This window comes from Euleptes europaea, chromosome 18, assembly GCF_029931775.1.
Source record: "Euleptes europaea isolate rEulEur1 chromosome 18, rEulEur1.hap1, whole genome shotgun sequence".
Lineage (NCBI taxonomy): Eukaryota > Metazoa > Chordata > Lepidosauria > Squamata > Sphaerodactylidae > Euleptes > Euleptes europaea.
Window position 1 is genome coordinate 5320295 of NC_079329.1, and position 15681 is coordinate 5335975.

Consider the following 15681-nt stretch of genomic DNA (forward strand, 5'->3'; position numbering starts at 1 on the left):
TCCAACATTGAAGAAGGCCTTGGGATGTCAGTTATAACCTTTCCCCCACTTTTTTCAGACATGGTTGACTGTATCCGATGTCCGCAAGATCAGTATCCAAGCAAGGACCAAGACCAGTGCTTTGACAAAATTATAACTTTCCTATCTTTTGAAGAGCCTTTGGGGATTACTTCGGCATTTCTAGCTGCTTCTTTGTCCCTAACTACTGCTTTAACACTAGGAACTTTCACTAAGCACAGTGATACCCCCATAGTCAAAGCCAACAACCGGGATATCACCTATACTCTCCTCGTCTCCCTCCTACTCTGTTTCCTCTCTTCTTTGCTGTTTCTTGGAGAACCAAACAAGGTGACCTGCTTCTTTCGCCAAACCACTTTCACCATCATCTTCACAGTGGCTGTTTCTTCTGTCTTGGCCAAAACCATCACTGTGGTTGTAGCCTTCATGGCCACCAAACCAGGGTCCAGCATGAGAAAATGGGTGGGGAAAAGACTGACCGGCTCCATCCTTTTCTCTTGTTCTTCCATTCAAGTAGGCATTTGTATGGCATGGCTAGGAACCTCACCCCCTTTCCCGGATATTGACAGGCAGTCACTGACTACAGAGATTGTTGCTGAATGTAATGAAGGATCTGTGATTATGTTTTACATTGCTCTTTGTTATTTGGGACTTCTGTCTTTTATCAGCTTGATCGTGGCCTTCCTAGCCAGGAAGCTGCCAGACAGTTTCAATGAGGCCAAGTTCATCACCTTCAGCATGCTGATTTTTTGCAGTGTTTGGTTGTCTTTTGTTCCATCCTACCTGAGCACCAAAGGGAAATACATGGTAGCCGTGGAGATCTTCTCTATCTTGGCCTCCAGTGGTGGGTTACTAGCTTGTATCTTTTCTCCCAAATGTTATATTCTTCTTCTGAGACCTGAGCTGAACAAGAAGGAGCTGCTTATTAATAGAAAGAATTAAAGAGCATAAAATGCAAAGTATATTGTTTTTATAGTGTCTATGAAAATGCCCTTTGTGGTGGTTAGTTTGGTTGAATAATTTAATTTTTTTTTTACTTTCAAGTCATAAAGAAGAAGAAACTTTGTTAAATAAATGTCTGAAGTGAACATGAAGAGCATGACAGATTTATATTAGTGAGGAACAGACGATTAATACCTGGATTTGAACACATATACTCTGTCCTTTCCGGGTCTGTCACCAAAGTTTTTTAAACACAAGTAATCCTTAATATTTCCCCCTAAAACTACAGAGGCTGTGTAAGTAAGGGAGAAACAAGGTTCAGGCTTTCTTATATCTCTTTCCAACTTCACCAAAAGGATTTCTCATGCATACCTTAAGTGGGCAGGACATCAAAAGTAATGAAAGAACCTGATTGCTAATGAAGATCTCACCAACAAAATGGCTTGGGAACCTTCAATGATGGTGCGCTGGACATTTGACCTCTATAAAAGAAGATCAACCGAAGCCTATCTGTGAGAGTCCCAGCCTAGCTGTGCTAACTTCGCAAAATCACTTGCTCAGACTCGGATGCAGAAACAAAGGATTTATTGAAGGCTTCAGATAGGAAAGACAGACACGAATCAGAAGTTGCAAGTGAGATACCTTATCAGGGTCACAGAATATATAGACTACAGGGCAGCAGGATTCACACTACAGACGTGGGAAGCTACATGACAGATTGGCGCAATACAAAACATCAAACAGGTCCCTGAGAGACTGTTAGGAGTCACAGCTCCTCAAGGCCATAATCGGCCCGAGGGAGTGCAGGCAGGATGCGCCACAGGGGAGGGCAGGACTGGCACCTGGGCGAAGCAGAAGAGGCGCCGGGGTCCGGGAAGGCAAAGGGGAGGTGTGAACTGCTTTTACGAGTTCAAAGGATTCAAGATAGGGAATGCAAAAGGACTAGGGGGAACGGAGGCACCTGGCTCTCACATACTGCCCCCCTTAAGGCCCCCCTCCCGCAAGGTCGGGAGACTGCGGCTTATCGGGGTAGGCGTTGTGAAACTCGCGGATGAGTCGGGGGCGGCCATATGGGGGGCTGCCACCCATTCATCATGTGCAGGTCCCAAATGTTTCCACCGGACAAAATAGAACAGTTTTCCCTTCTTCCATTTGGAGTCTAAAACCTTGGAGACTTCTAAGTGAGTGTCTCCGCCCACCACCGTAGGAATTTCAGGCTGGGAAGGAGAATGGAATTGGGGAGCGGGGACATAGGGCTTGAGTAGACTGATATGGAAGACGGGATGGACGCCCCGAAGGGTCTTGGGCAATTCCAATTCCACAGTGACTTCATTGATCACCCGGGAAATGGGGAAAGGCCCTACAAATCGATCGTTGAGCTTTTTACAGGGCCGGAGGGAGCGTAGATTCTTGGTGGAGAGATAAACTAGCTCCCCCACTTTGAGTTGCCAGCCTGGGGACCGATGTTTGTCGGCCTGTTCTTTGTATTTGCGCTTGGCCCGCTCGAGGTTTTTTTGCAACCAGGGCCAGGTGGACTGAACCACTTGCACCCATTCTTGGGCTTCCGGGATAGCCTCGAGATCGGGAGTGACGGGGGCGGAACCAAAAGGGCCGAATTCCGTCCCGTACACTACTTGGAACGGGCTGAAACCAGTGGAGGAGTGGGGGGCATTGTTATAGGCATACTCAGCGAAGGGAAGCAAATCGACCCAATCGTCCTGGTGATAATTAACATAGCATCGAAGGTAACACTCGACCACAGCATTGACCCGTTCAGTTTGCCCATCAGTCTGAGGGTGGTACGCCGAAGAGAGCCCTTGCTCTTCCACCCCCATTAATTTCAGGAAGGCTCGCCAAAACTTGGCGACAAACTGAACCCCTCTGTCGGAGAGGACCTTTCTAGGGACCGAGTGAAGCCTGAGGACGTGCGTGATGAATAGTTTAGCCAACCCCTGGGCCGAGGGGAGCCCGGCACAGGGTACAAAATGGACCTGTTTAGAGAAAAGGTCCGTAATTACCCAAAGGACTGTTTTACCCCGGCTGGGGGGCAAATCGGTAATAAAGTCCATAGCGATCACCTCCCATGGTCGAGAGGGCGTCTCGAGAGGTTTCAGAAGCCCCGGGGGTTTTCCCATTCTTTTCTTGGCCGTGGCGCAGATGGGGCAGCTGCGCACATACAGTTCTACATCGGCCCTTATGCTGGGCCACCAGAACTGCCGCCTAACCAGGTGAAGGGTTTTCACGAAACCAAAGTGCCCAGCCAATTTGGCCCCGTGGACTAGTCCCAAAACCTCCTTGCGGAGAGGTGCCGGGACATAAAGTTTCCCCTCTCTCACCCAGTGAGAATCCCGTTGTTCCAACCCGGGAGGGAGAGTTTGTTGCTCCGCCTCCTGCAGGGACGCATCTCGGAGTTTTTGTTGGAAAACCTCCGGGATCCCTCTGAACAAGGGGGAACTCGGGTGGCGGGCTTGAGACCGAGTGGTGACTGCTAGACCAGAGACCTCCCCCCGTTGCTCAGGGGTGAACAAGGAGTCCACCGGACGGTCGAAATCATTGCGGTATTGGGGTAGGCAGGACAGGGCATCGGCTAAAGCATTTTCCTTTCCGGGAACGTGTTTGAGGGTGAAGCGAAATTTGGCGAAAAACTGAGCCCACCGAATTTGCTTAGCGTTGAGCTTTCTGGCCCCCTTGAGAGCCTCCAGATTCTTGTGATCGGTACACACCTCAAACGGAAATTCCGCCCCCTCCAGAAAATGCCTCCAGATGGTGAGGGCATGCTTGACTGCCGCCGCCTCCTTTTCCCAAATAGCCCAGTTGATTTCCGCCTGGGAGAACTTTTTGGAAAAATAGGCGCACGGCCGCAATACCCCATCATCGCCCTTCTGTAGGAGAGCCCCCCCCCCATTGCTACATCCGAGGCGTCCACTTGGACCACGAAAGGCTTGGTGCAGTCCGGGTGGGCTAGCACCGGCTCGGACGAAAAGAGCACTTTTAGCTCTTCAAACGCCTGCTGGCAGGAAGGCGACCACTGCAACCTGGCCGAGGGTAGCGCGGCGCTCGCCCCCTTCCCCTTGGTACGCAACAGGGAAGTGAGGGGAAGGGCCACTTGTGCGAAATTGGGAATAAAGTTGCGATAGAAATTGGCAAACCCCAGAAACTGTTGGAGTTGGCGGCGAATGGTGGGGGGGTCCCAATCCCTCACGGCTTGAACTTTCCCAGGATCCATTTCTAACCCCTGGTGGGAAATTACATAACCCAGGAAGGTGATAGAGGGTTGGTGAAATTCACACTTGGATACCTTGGCATACAATCTGTGGTCCCGCAAACGTTGGAGGACCTCACGTACTAGTCGGACATGTTCTTCCATGGTATCAGAATAAATGAGTATATCATCCAAAAATACTACCACCCCCCGAAATAACAAATCATGTAACACCTCATTAATTAATTGCATGAACACACTCGGAGCCCCAGAAAGTCCGAACGGCATTACTAGGTACTCAAACATGCCAAAACAACTTGAAAAGGCAGTTTTGGGTTCGTCCCCCTCCTTAATGCAGATGCGGTGATAAGCCTCCACCAAGTCCAGTTTGGTGAAGATCCGGCCCTCCTTCAGTTGTGCTAGAAGGTCTGGAATAAGAGGGAGGGGGTATGCGTTAGACTGAGTAACTGCGTTCAGTCTGCGAAAGTCAATACAAAGTCTCAGGTCCCCCGTTTTCTTTTTGACGAAAAAGGCGGGGGCGGAATACGGAGCCTTGGAGGGCCGTATGAATCCCCTCGCTAGATTGGTGTCTAAATAGTCCCGCAACACGGCCTTCTCGCTAGGGCTCATGGGGTAAACTTTCCCTTTTGATAGTTTGCCCTCTCCCACAATTTCGATGGCGCAATCAGTCTCTCGGTGTGGGGGCAGTTCATCACACTCCCTCACATCGAACACATCAGCGAACTGGGAGTACTCCGAGGGCAGTTGGGGTGGTGCGGGAAGAGCCCCCGGGGACCCCATTAGCGCGGCAGCCGGGGTGCACAGTACTCTGTCCTTGTCGTGCGCCGCGCAGGGGTCCTCGGGGAAAGTGAGCGTCCGTTTAACCCAGTCAATGGAAGGGTTGTGACCCCGCAACCAATTCATCCCCAAAACTACGGGTGTCACTATGGGGGCGATGGTGAAATACAGTCGTTCCCAATGTTCCCCCACTGCCATGACCACCTCGGTGGTCCGGTGAGTGACGGGCCCCTTTTTAAAGTCACTACCGTCCATCTGAGAGAAGCGAAGGGGGCCCGGGAGCCGTTTGCGTCGAACGCACAGCTTCTTGGCAGTTTCCTCGCTAATCAGGGTGCGAGCGCACCCAGAGTCAACTAGTGCGGGAAAGTCTAAAACGGGGCCCCCTTTTGGGAGAGAGAGACGGGCCCGGATATACACATTATCCTCTTGGGCGCTTACCATTGGTGGAGCTCCTTGCACAACGATAGGGACGGTCTGCTGAGGAGCCCCTCTTACAGCAGACCGCCGGCGTTTTTTGCCGGCGTTTCCCATTCTTCTTCCTCGCTGGACGAGGGAGATGTAGTAGTGGTACTCCGTGACTCGGCCGAGTCAAAGATAGCATTTGTAATCCGGGGCCCCGATGGGCCCGTTGAAGTAGAGGCTTCGCCTTGGGCGCTCACCTGTAGAGCGGAAGACGTGCTCCGGCGTCCCGGGGCGCTGCTCCGGCGTCGACTTTGGCCTTCCCCGGGGGCTTTCTCCGGTTCGGGAGGGGTCGAGCGGGGAGGTATCGGGCGACTGGCCCGAGACGGGCATTGGGAGGCAAAGTGACCCTTACCTCCACACACCAAGCAGACCCCCGTCTCAAAGCGCTTGCGGCGTTCCGCTGCTGAAGGGCCGCCGCTGCCTGGAGCGCGAGGGTCCCGGGGTGTGCTGGGCCGGTCACCCCTGGGCTTAAAGTCGCGGCCAGTACGTTGTTTGGACAAGGCGAGAAGTTGTTTCCGATTTTCGATGTCAGCGGCGTGGCGCACCCAGCCTTCGACGTCCGGGGGGTTGCCTTGCATGAAGGCCCAATGCTGCAGGTCCGGGTTTAATCCCTCCCGGAAGCATTGCACCCGGGTAGCCTCGCTCCAATCCAAAATCCGGCTCGACAAGGACTGGAACTCGCTCGCATACTGCGCCACCGACTTAGTCCCTTGGCGGAGTTGCATCAGGGTAGCCTTGGCTCTCTCTCCCAGGTTCGGATCCTCGAACCGGTTCCGGAGGGCGACCATGAACTCGTCCAGGTTGCGCAGTACCGGGGAGCGCAACTCGTACTGTAACACCATCCAGGCGGCTGCCTCCCCTTGCAACAGGGAGGCTACATACTGGACCTGAGACTCCTCCGAGTTAAAGGTCCGTCCTTGTTCCCGCATAAAAATGTCCACTTGGACCAAAAAGAAAGTCAGCTGGTCCCCCGACCCATCATACGTGATCTTTAGGTCCCGACGGGCCGGGGCGCTGGGAGGCGCGGGGGGAGCCGCCGGTGTCCCATCCGGGGGGTTGTCGGTAGGGGGCTGTATCTTCAGTGCATCCATGGCGGTAGCCATCCCCTCCATCACGGCCTGCATGGCATCCATGCGTTCCAGCATGGCTTGGCGTTCCTCCTGCCACTGTCTCCGTTCCTCCTCCAACATGACTTCCAAGCGTGCGGGGTCGTCCTCGAGCCTCGCGCCCGATAGGGCCATGCGGCGGTGCTTCGCCTCATTCCGAGAGAGCGACCAACCCTTAGGAGAGTCCAGCCAGGAGTTGAAGGTGGTCTTGGGCTTGGTCCCCGGGTGTGAGGGACCGGGAACCTTCCGCTTGGCGACCTCCTCCTTCGGGTCCGGCTTCGTCGGAGGCTCGGTCTTGTCCGGGGAGGCCGGGGGTGAAGAGGTATCCTCGCTGTCTGGCATTGCTGTCCCTGAAGGTACAGGTGCAGACAAAGAGGCAAGGACTTGCAACTTAATGTGAGAGTCCCAGCCTAGCTGTGCTAACTTCGCAAAATCACTTGCTCAGACTCGGATGTAGAAACAAAGGATTTATTGAAGGCTTCAGATAGGAAAGACAGACACAGATCAGAAGTTGCAAGTGAGATACCTTATCAGGGTCACAGAATATATAGACTACAGGGCAGCAGGATTCACACTACAGACGTGGGAAGCTACATGACAGATTGGCGCAATACAAAACATCAAACAGGTCCCTGAGAGACTGTTAGGAGTCACAGCTCCTCAAGGCCATAATCGGCCCGAGGGAGTGCAGGCAGGATGCGCCACAGGGGAGGGCAGGACTGGCACCTGGGCGAAGCAGAAGAGGCGTCGGGGTCCGGGAAGGCAAAGGGGAGGTGTGAACTGCTTTTACGAGTTCAAAGGATTCGAGATAGGGAATGCAAAAGGACTAGGGGGAACGGAGGCACCTGGCTCTCACACTATCTTTCTATTGGTAGAAAGCCTAAAGTGTGGGAAGGAGTCCTCTATAACTATCAAATCCACAACACTGCAACTATCTTTTTTGTTAGTTTCTTATACTTTGGATGTTGACCCCAGTTTAGATGCTATTGGGATGTCCTCCATTTCCCCAAAGCATTGTGGTGCTTCTGCACACCTTTTGGGCTGTCCCCATGTTCCATGCTGTGGCAGGCATCTTCAGAGTAGTAACACTGAAGGACAGTGTCTCTCAGTGTCAAGTGTGTAGGAAGAGTCAGAGAGGGGTTGGGTTTGAGCTGAGTACATTACTTCTGCAGGACAGTACTCAGCTCAAACCCAACCCCTCTCTGACTCTTCCTACACACTTGACACTGAGAGACACTGTCCTTCAGTGTTACTACTCTGAAGATGCCTGCCACAGCTGCTGGCGAAACGTCAGGAAAGAAAATTCCAAGACCACGGTTACACAGCCCGGATAACCTACAAGAACCAATGTATTGGATTGTTTGAGTCTGCAAAATGATTCTCAATTAAATCACACAGGGACCCCCTCCTGAAACTTGAGATGGGATGCAGGCTGCATTGAACAAACAAGATGATTTCAATTGGTGAGGGAGTGTCGATTGCACTGGGATGCTAACATTGCTCCAGATAGATAGACTGGAAGTGCCAAAGCAGTTCATGATACACTTTTCACTTGCCAAGTTCAGCAATTCTTAGGATTGGCAAGACTCAGGCAGTATCTGACCAAACCAAGTGCCCAACAGGAGAGAGGTGGGCAACAGGCTATACTGAAAATCTGCTGGGGTCATAAGGGGGTTAGAATTGGACAAAGCAATCCAGAGATGTAGGCCAGACATGGCTTCTCAGTTGTGCAGGTAGGGGAAGAGAGTCATGGTGGAAAATCTAGCAGGAAGTCATAGGGGATGTTCAAAGATGTAATGGGCTCTGTGACTTCCAAAACAGAAGGGAGCCAACCACACAAGATAGACTGGACTCCTCATCTCCTAATTCGCATACTCCTTTCTGAGCAGTTTCCTGCTCCTTTCTGTGCTGAACTGGATATTGTTGGTATCATTTCTAACTTCTCTCAAGATATATGAGTTCCTGCTGTTGCGATTAGATCAAGTTCTAGCTGCCCTAGGGTTACTTCCATGATTAACTGCTCGAAGGGACAAGAAAATCATTTATCACTTCCAAGGTTTTTTAACACTGGTTCTCCTGCTAAAACTAGAGTTGGGCAATGATTTTGATTCCAACACAGATGTCTTGAACTGCCTTAAGCATGAGTGGAATGGCAGGGTATCACTGTCATAAAGTGAAACACTGCACCGTGTCATCAATCAAGTCAATAATTTCCTTGTATGGATAGGCTTTCCTGTTGGGAATTGCACCATCTGGAACACTGGAGGAAAAGAAGTCCTTCATCAGATGTGGGGGGGAAAGAGCATTTATTTCCCAAGATGGCACCAATAGTCCAAACTCCCACCCTCTAATCATCTCCCCCTGCAATTAGCCACACCACAGTAATTTGTCCTCCTGACCAAAAGCTAGGTGACTTTTCAGAAGGTTCGAGCAAACGTTCCAAATACAAGCTTAAAAGGGGTTATATTTAGAGATATATACATACACAAACAGCCAGTAACTGAGCTCTTTCAGTTTGATCGCTTGCATCCGTGCAATCCGAGCTAGAATCCAAAGCATGTTGTAATTGTACAAATCGCAGAAACAAGGGGCACGTGTTTCCCTTAGAAAGGATATTGCCACGATCCAATGTTGCCTGTGACACTGCCGATGGGATGCAGATAGTGTGCATCTGGATGAAAAATTTGCCAGTATGCTGAGGCTGGTGGTGCTGCTTATGTTATTTCTTCCCCTGGAATGGAGAGTGTGCCCTATGACATGCTCAAATCCTGATCCCTTCCTTATTTCACATGAACAATACCAGCCTGGAGATTTCCTCCTGGGTGGGATGTCTTCTCTGATCACATATTCTTTTCACACATCGTCTTTCGAGAAGCATCCTGAAGAGAATGTGTCTGTGGATCCAATGTAAGCCCTTTTCTTTCATCCACCACCATATCCACTGGGGCAGTTATAATCCCTAACATAAGAACTCTTTCGGTTGGGAACCACATAGGTATAGTAGGACCAGGGAGGGATGGGTTTTAGAAAAGACCAGGGCACCTTGGGTTCAAATCTTCCATCACTTAGAAAGACTGCTGGATGGTTTTTGGGATAATTCATTTTTAACCGCCTATACTAACCATAGGATTTTGCCAGGGTAAAATAGGGAGAGGATAGTTATGTACACCATCCTGGAGGAAAGACCGGATGGACATTTAATAGTCAACTATAAACCTATAGAAGGGAAAGGCTTGGTTCTCCTCAGCATTCTTTTCTCCCAATCACTCTCTGAATCTGGCTCATGGTGCATACTTTGCAAGAAATGAGGGATTGCTTCTCCAATAACGAGAGCTCCTTCTGTGTAGGAAAACAGAGGAGGTGAGAGAGATTTAGTACTTTCATAAAATATGTTATCTAGTGCTCACAATATACCTCTACATGGGTCAAAATTATGATGCAGTGACTTGCTGGGGGAAGGATTGTCCTATTAAAGTGTATTCAACGCTGTTTATAGCATGGTGACGAAGTTCTACCAGCACATCCTTGCCCTGGTGTTTGCCATCAATGAGATCAACGAGAATCCCAAGATCCTGTCCAATGTCACTCTTGGGTCCCACATCTATGATAGCCACTATGATATGAAGATGACCTACCGTGCTACTCTGGGCCTGCTCTTCAAGTCACACAGATTTGTCCCCAACTATAAATGTGACACCCGGAAGAACCTCATAGCTGTCATTGGGGGACTTGGCTATGAGACTTCTTTTCATATGGCGGACATCTTAAGTCTTTACAAGATTCCACAGGTAGAATGTGTGCACGAGACTTCTTTTACGCATGTTTGCAAACTGCACAGTTTTTTTTTTAATTGAGAAGTGTTTTAAGGAGGGTGGGATATGACTGATTGACTGAAGGTACAGCATTCTCTTTTTTTTTTTTTAGGGAGTGCCATATGGTTCCTTCTGTGGTGGTGGTGGGAGGGGGAGGACGCCAAGGAATTTAGTAGCAGATTTCTATCTGATGTTCATTTCCCAGGAATTGTATCATGTTCCTGCGATGCAAGAGCAGTGGTTGTCAACCTTTTTTCACTTGTGTACCCCTGGGCATCCCATTTCCATAAACTGTACCCCTCATATTACCAAAATGTTTGTAATTAATATAGTTGCTGTTCTTTCAAATGCCTTTTCCTGCCATTATTCAATTTTTTCTCGTGCCCCTAAATGTCCTGGTTTGTATCCCCGGGGGTTCATGTACCCCAGGTTGGGAACAACTGTGTAAGATCATTCACCCAGATCTAATTTTAAGTTTATCTCTAGCAAAAACTGCAGGTTTTTCCTGAAAATATTAATTGCTCCAACAAACACTCTCTGAAATCCTGTATGGCAGGTCATTGGCCCATCTAACTGAAAACTGTGTGCTTGACTGGCATTGGATCTCCAGAGGCTCAGGCAGATAACGTATTTCCCATGACCTGATACTTGGCTTCATTTAACTGAAGATGTCCAGGTTTGATTCTCTATCAGTGCTCTACTATATGGGGTGTCAAACATACAGCCCATGGGCTGGATGCGGCCCCTTGAGGGCTCTTATCCAACCCATGAGCCAGCCAAGGCAGCCACCCCCTTAATCCCAATCTGGGCTGATGAGCTCGCTGCAGACTGGCCGGTCATGGCAACCCCCTTCCCAATTCCTGTTCTGGGCTGGCGAGGCATGGTCTGACCTGACCAAGTGACATTTATGTCATATCCGGCCCTCATAACAATTGAGTTTGATACCCCTGCTCTACTACTTAGCAATGGACTCACACCTCTTTCCATATCTACTGTAAAACATCTGTCCTTTTTTAAGCTGACTTATGGGTCATTTGCCTCTGAGGTCATGGATGCGAGCAAGTTTCCTTCCTTTTACCGCATGGTTCCAAATGAAGATCATCAGTATATGGGAATTCTCTGGTTGCTTCTCCATTTTGGATGGACGTGGGTTGGGCTGTTGGCGGTGGATGATGAAAGCGGTGAACATTTTGTGCAAGCCATGGAGCCATTGCTATCCCAAAATGAAATCTGCTTGGCCTTCATACAACGAGTCCCAAAGCAATTCTTTTGGAATACGTTTGATGACATAGTTGCTTTCATCTCAAATGCTGATGGATCTTTTTCAGATAGCAAAGCCAGTGCACTTATTTTCTATGGAGAATCCACGAGCATTATAGCATTCAGCTTATTTATGCATCTAGGAAATCCTGGAAGTAAGGAAAATGCTGCATTAGGGAAAGTGTGGATAATGACAGCCCAGACTGATTTTGTATTAACAGGCCATATAAAGGGCTGGGATTTCCAATTCTTCCAAGGGGCCATTTCCTTCACAGTCCACACAATGGAGGTTCTAGGGTTCCGGAAATTTCTTCAGCACATAAAACCTGACTCAACCCGAGGAGATGGTTTTCTCCGGGACTTCTGGGAGCAAGTATTTGACTGCACACTTTCCAATCCGCTGCAGCTGTTGAAAGCTGATGACACATGTACTGGAGAGGAAAAGCTGGAGAGCCTTCCATATCCTGTTTTTGAAGTGCTCATGACTGGCCACAGTTATAGCATTTACAATGCGGTCTATGCCATAGCACATGCTCTGCAGGCCCTTTGCTCATCAAGATCCAAGCATGGAGCAATGACAGGTGGCAAAAAAATTGAATTTCTACATGTCCAGCCTTGGCAGGTAATGTCTACCTAGTAAAATTGATTAATGTTTGTCTCTTTTTTAAAGTTGAGGCAACACAAATAACTATTCATATTATTCAATGGCATGATTTGTGGAGTTATCTCATTTGACATATGAAGCCTGGAAAGAAGAGATTGTCTCCTACTAACTGTATAATACTTGCATTATCTGCCTTGTTCTGAATGAAATAAAATTTTGTCTTCTAGAAAAGATATTTGTATAAAACAGGATAACCTTTTCCCCTATATGTCGCTATCCTTTTCTCCAATTAGCTGCACCTGATTCTTCAAGGCCTTTCATTTAATAACTCAGCTGGAGAAATGATATCTTTTGATAAATCCAGAGAGAGGAAAGCTGGATTTGATATAATGAATCTGGTCACATCTCCAAACAAGTCCTGCAGGAGTATAAAGGTTGGAAGGGTGGATCCCAACACTCTTGAAGGAAAAGAATTCATAATTGATGAAGATATGATTGTATGGCAAGCCAAATTTAAACAGGTTTGGATAGCAGGGTCTTCCTAGGGGCCACCCGACTCTCTGGATCAATGATTTAAGGATAGGGGTGCACCAATTTTTTCTGGGTTTTTTTCAAATTCAGGTTTATTGAACCCAAACATTTTCAGAAAATCCAAAGAAGCTGAATCCCCATACCAATATACCCCCTCCCAGCTTTTTTTCAGATGTCTGAAAATTCTGGAATCCACTAAAGTCAATGGGAAATCTTTGCAGGTTTCTGGGGGGCTTTTTAAAAAAAGGTAGATGCACCAAATTTGCAGCATATCTGCAGGTGACTCTCCTTAGAAGGACTCCCATGTTTGGTTAAGTTTGAGTCGGGGTCCAATTTTATTGGGGGTCTGAAGAGGGGGCCCCCATTCGTCCTCTATGCACAATTGACTTGTATTCCATTTTAGCTGCTCAGTATTTGGTTGGATATGTAAAATAACAAACAATACAATGATTTCCCCATATCCCTCTTCCCAAAACCTTTCCACCTTTGTACAGGTGCTACCTCTATCTGTCTGCAATGATTTCTGTCCTCCTGGTTATCAGAAGAAAAAGAAGGAAGGGGAGAAATTTTGCTGCTATGAGTGCATTCCTTGCCCAGCAGGGAAGATATCAAACCAGAAGGGTAAGAGATGCCCAGGATACAGATATGTGTGACTTTATAGGTGAAATGCTTATCAAATAAGTCACAGTGAGCCTTCATCATTGAGTCTCCTGAGTTTGTGTCTTCTTGGAGCAAATAAGGAAGCTTTGCATAGACACACTAGATATGATGATAAGAACATCAGAAAGGCCCTGCTGGATCAGACCAAGCCCATCAAGTCCAACAGTCTGTTCACACAGTGGCCAACCAGGTGCCTCTAGGAAGCCCACAAACAAGATGGCTGCAGCAGCACCATCCTGCCTGTGTTCCACTGCACCCAAAATAATAGGCATGCTCCTCTGATACTAGAGAGAATAGGTATGCAGCATGACTCGTATCCATTCTAACTAATAGCCATGAATAACCCTTTCCTCCATGAATATGTCCATGAATATGATGAAGCAATATCCTTAACCTCCGCCGTTTCCATACAGAGGCTGCAATCCTAAAGACTCATTCCTGGGAGGAGGAGAAAAAGAAGAAGAAGAGTTGGCATTTACAGTATATGCCGACTTTCTCAACCACTTGAGGGAGAATCAAATTGGCTTACAATCACCTTCCCCTCCCCACGACAGACACCCTGTGAGGTAGATGGGGCTGAGAGAGCCCTAAGAGCTGTGACTAGCCCAAGGTCACCCAGTTGACTTCATGTGTAGGAGTGGGAAAACATATCCAGTTCACTGGATTAGCGTCCACCACTCATGTGGAGGAGTCGGGAATCAAACCCGGTTCATCAGATCAGAGTGTAATGTGCAGCAATACAATATATTAGCATGCCTTTTGGTGTAGTCACATTTATACTAGCAATAAGAAATGTGCAGTTCTTTCTCAATCATTGAGTATATTTGCATTTTTTTGGTAAAAAATGACATTTTAAAAAATTTGAAAAATATGCCAAATAGCACAATTGTATACGGTAACTAAGTTATACATTATATTGTTAAACCAGTCCAATACGCATCACATTGATAAGAAAGTAAGTAATACATATATTTACATTTTCTCCAAATTCTATTACTCCCCCTTCAAAAAACCATTCTTTCCCCCATGGCTTCAACATATGTATAAATTTTATGCCTCTATTTGATACACAGAACCAGCAGTAAGCACTGAACATGAATAAAAATGTTCTACAATGGTCCTGCATCAAAGGCCATCATGAGTTGCCACTGTGAGAACCCTTAATCATTTCGTTTGTTTCAGATGCGGAAGATTGCATCAAATGTCCAGCATATCAATATCCAAGCAAGGATAAAGATGGATGCATTCCTAAAAAATTAAGCTTCCTGTCTTTTGAAGAACCTCTAGGAATTGGTCTGCTTTCACTTGGTCTTGCTCTGTCCCTGACCACAGCCTTAGTCTTAGGAACGTTCATTAAACACAGAGGTACCCCCATTGTCAAGGCCAACAACAAGGATATCACCTATCTTCTCCTCATATCCCTTCTCTTCTGCTTCCTCTGCTCTTTGCTGTTCCTTGGAGAACCAAGCAAGAAGTCCTGCTTCCTCCGACAATCTGTTTTTGGCATTGTCTTCTCCGTGGCTGTGTCTTGTGTGTTGGCCAAAACCATCACTGTGGTTGTAGCTTTCATGGCCACCAAACCAGGGTCCGGCATGAGGAAGTGGGTGGGGAAAAGGCTAGCCAACTCCATAGTCCTTTCCTGCTCCTTCATTCAATCAGCCATTTGTATGACGTGGCTAGCAACCTCTCCCCCATTTCCAGATTTCGACATGCAGTCTCTGACTTCAGAGATTGTAGCTCAATGTAATGAAGGTTCTGCCACCATGTTTTACATTGTCCTGGGCTACATGGGACTTCTGTCCTTCATTAGCCTGATTGTGGCTTTCCTTGCTAGGAAGTTGCCAGATAGTTTCAACGAAGCCAAATTCATCACCTTCAGCATGCTGATCTTTTGCAGTGTTTGGGTGTCCTTTGTTCCAACGTACCTGAGCACCAAAGGAAAATACATGGTAGCCATGGAGATCTTCTCTATCCTGGCCTCCAGTGCTGGCTTACTGGGCTGTATATTTTCTCCAAAGATTTACGTTATTGTCCTGAGACCTGAGCTGAACACAAAAGAGGAGATAATCAGGAGAAAGAATTAAAGAATTGATGATTCTTAGGATACATGTACAGTGAGCCAATTGCCTAAAGGCAAAATACAAAGGCAGTACGATTACAGTCAACAGAGTTTACCTCTGAAAAGTTTATTTATGGACTTTGGGACATTGGTGCCGTTGTTTCAGACCCTCACTTTCCAAATAGATAAATAAATAACAAGAGGCTAATAGTAGAAGGTGGTTTGAA

General features: G+C 47.8%; 2 protein-coding genes across 2 annotated transcripts; both read left to right on the forward strand.

Moving 5' to 3' along the window:
- Positions 1-60: 60 nt before the first annotated feature.
- LOC130489945 (vomeronasal type-2 receptor 26-like) lies at positions 61-960 on the forward strand. The gene has a single exon (XM_056863732.1). The coding sequence runs from the start codon at positions 61-63 to the stop codon at positions 958-960; it is 900 nt and encodes a 299-aa protein (XP_056719710.1).
- A 9065-nt stretch (positions 961-10025) lies between these two features.
- Positions 10026-15479, forward strand: LOC130489946 (vomeronasal type-2 receptor 26-like). Its single transcript, XM_056863733.1, has 4 exons — positions 10026-10316; positions 12498-12725; positions 13230-13356; positions 14578-15479. The coding sequence occupies exons 1-4, from the start codon at positions 10026-10028 to the stop codon at positions 15477-15479; spliced, it is 1548 nt and encodes a 515-aa protein (XP_056719711.1).
- Positions 15480-15681: the final 202 nt, after the last annotated feature.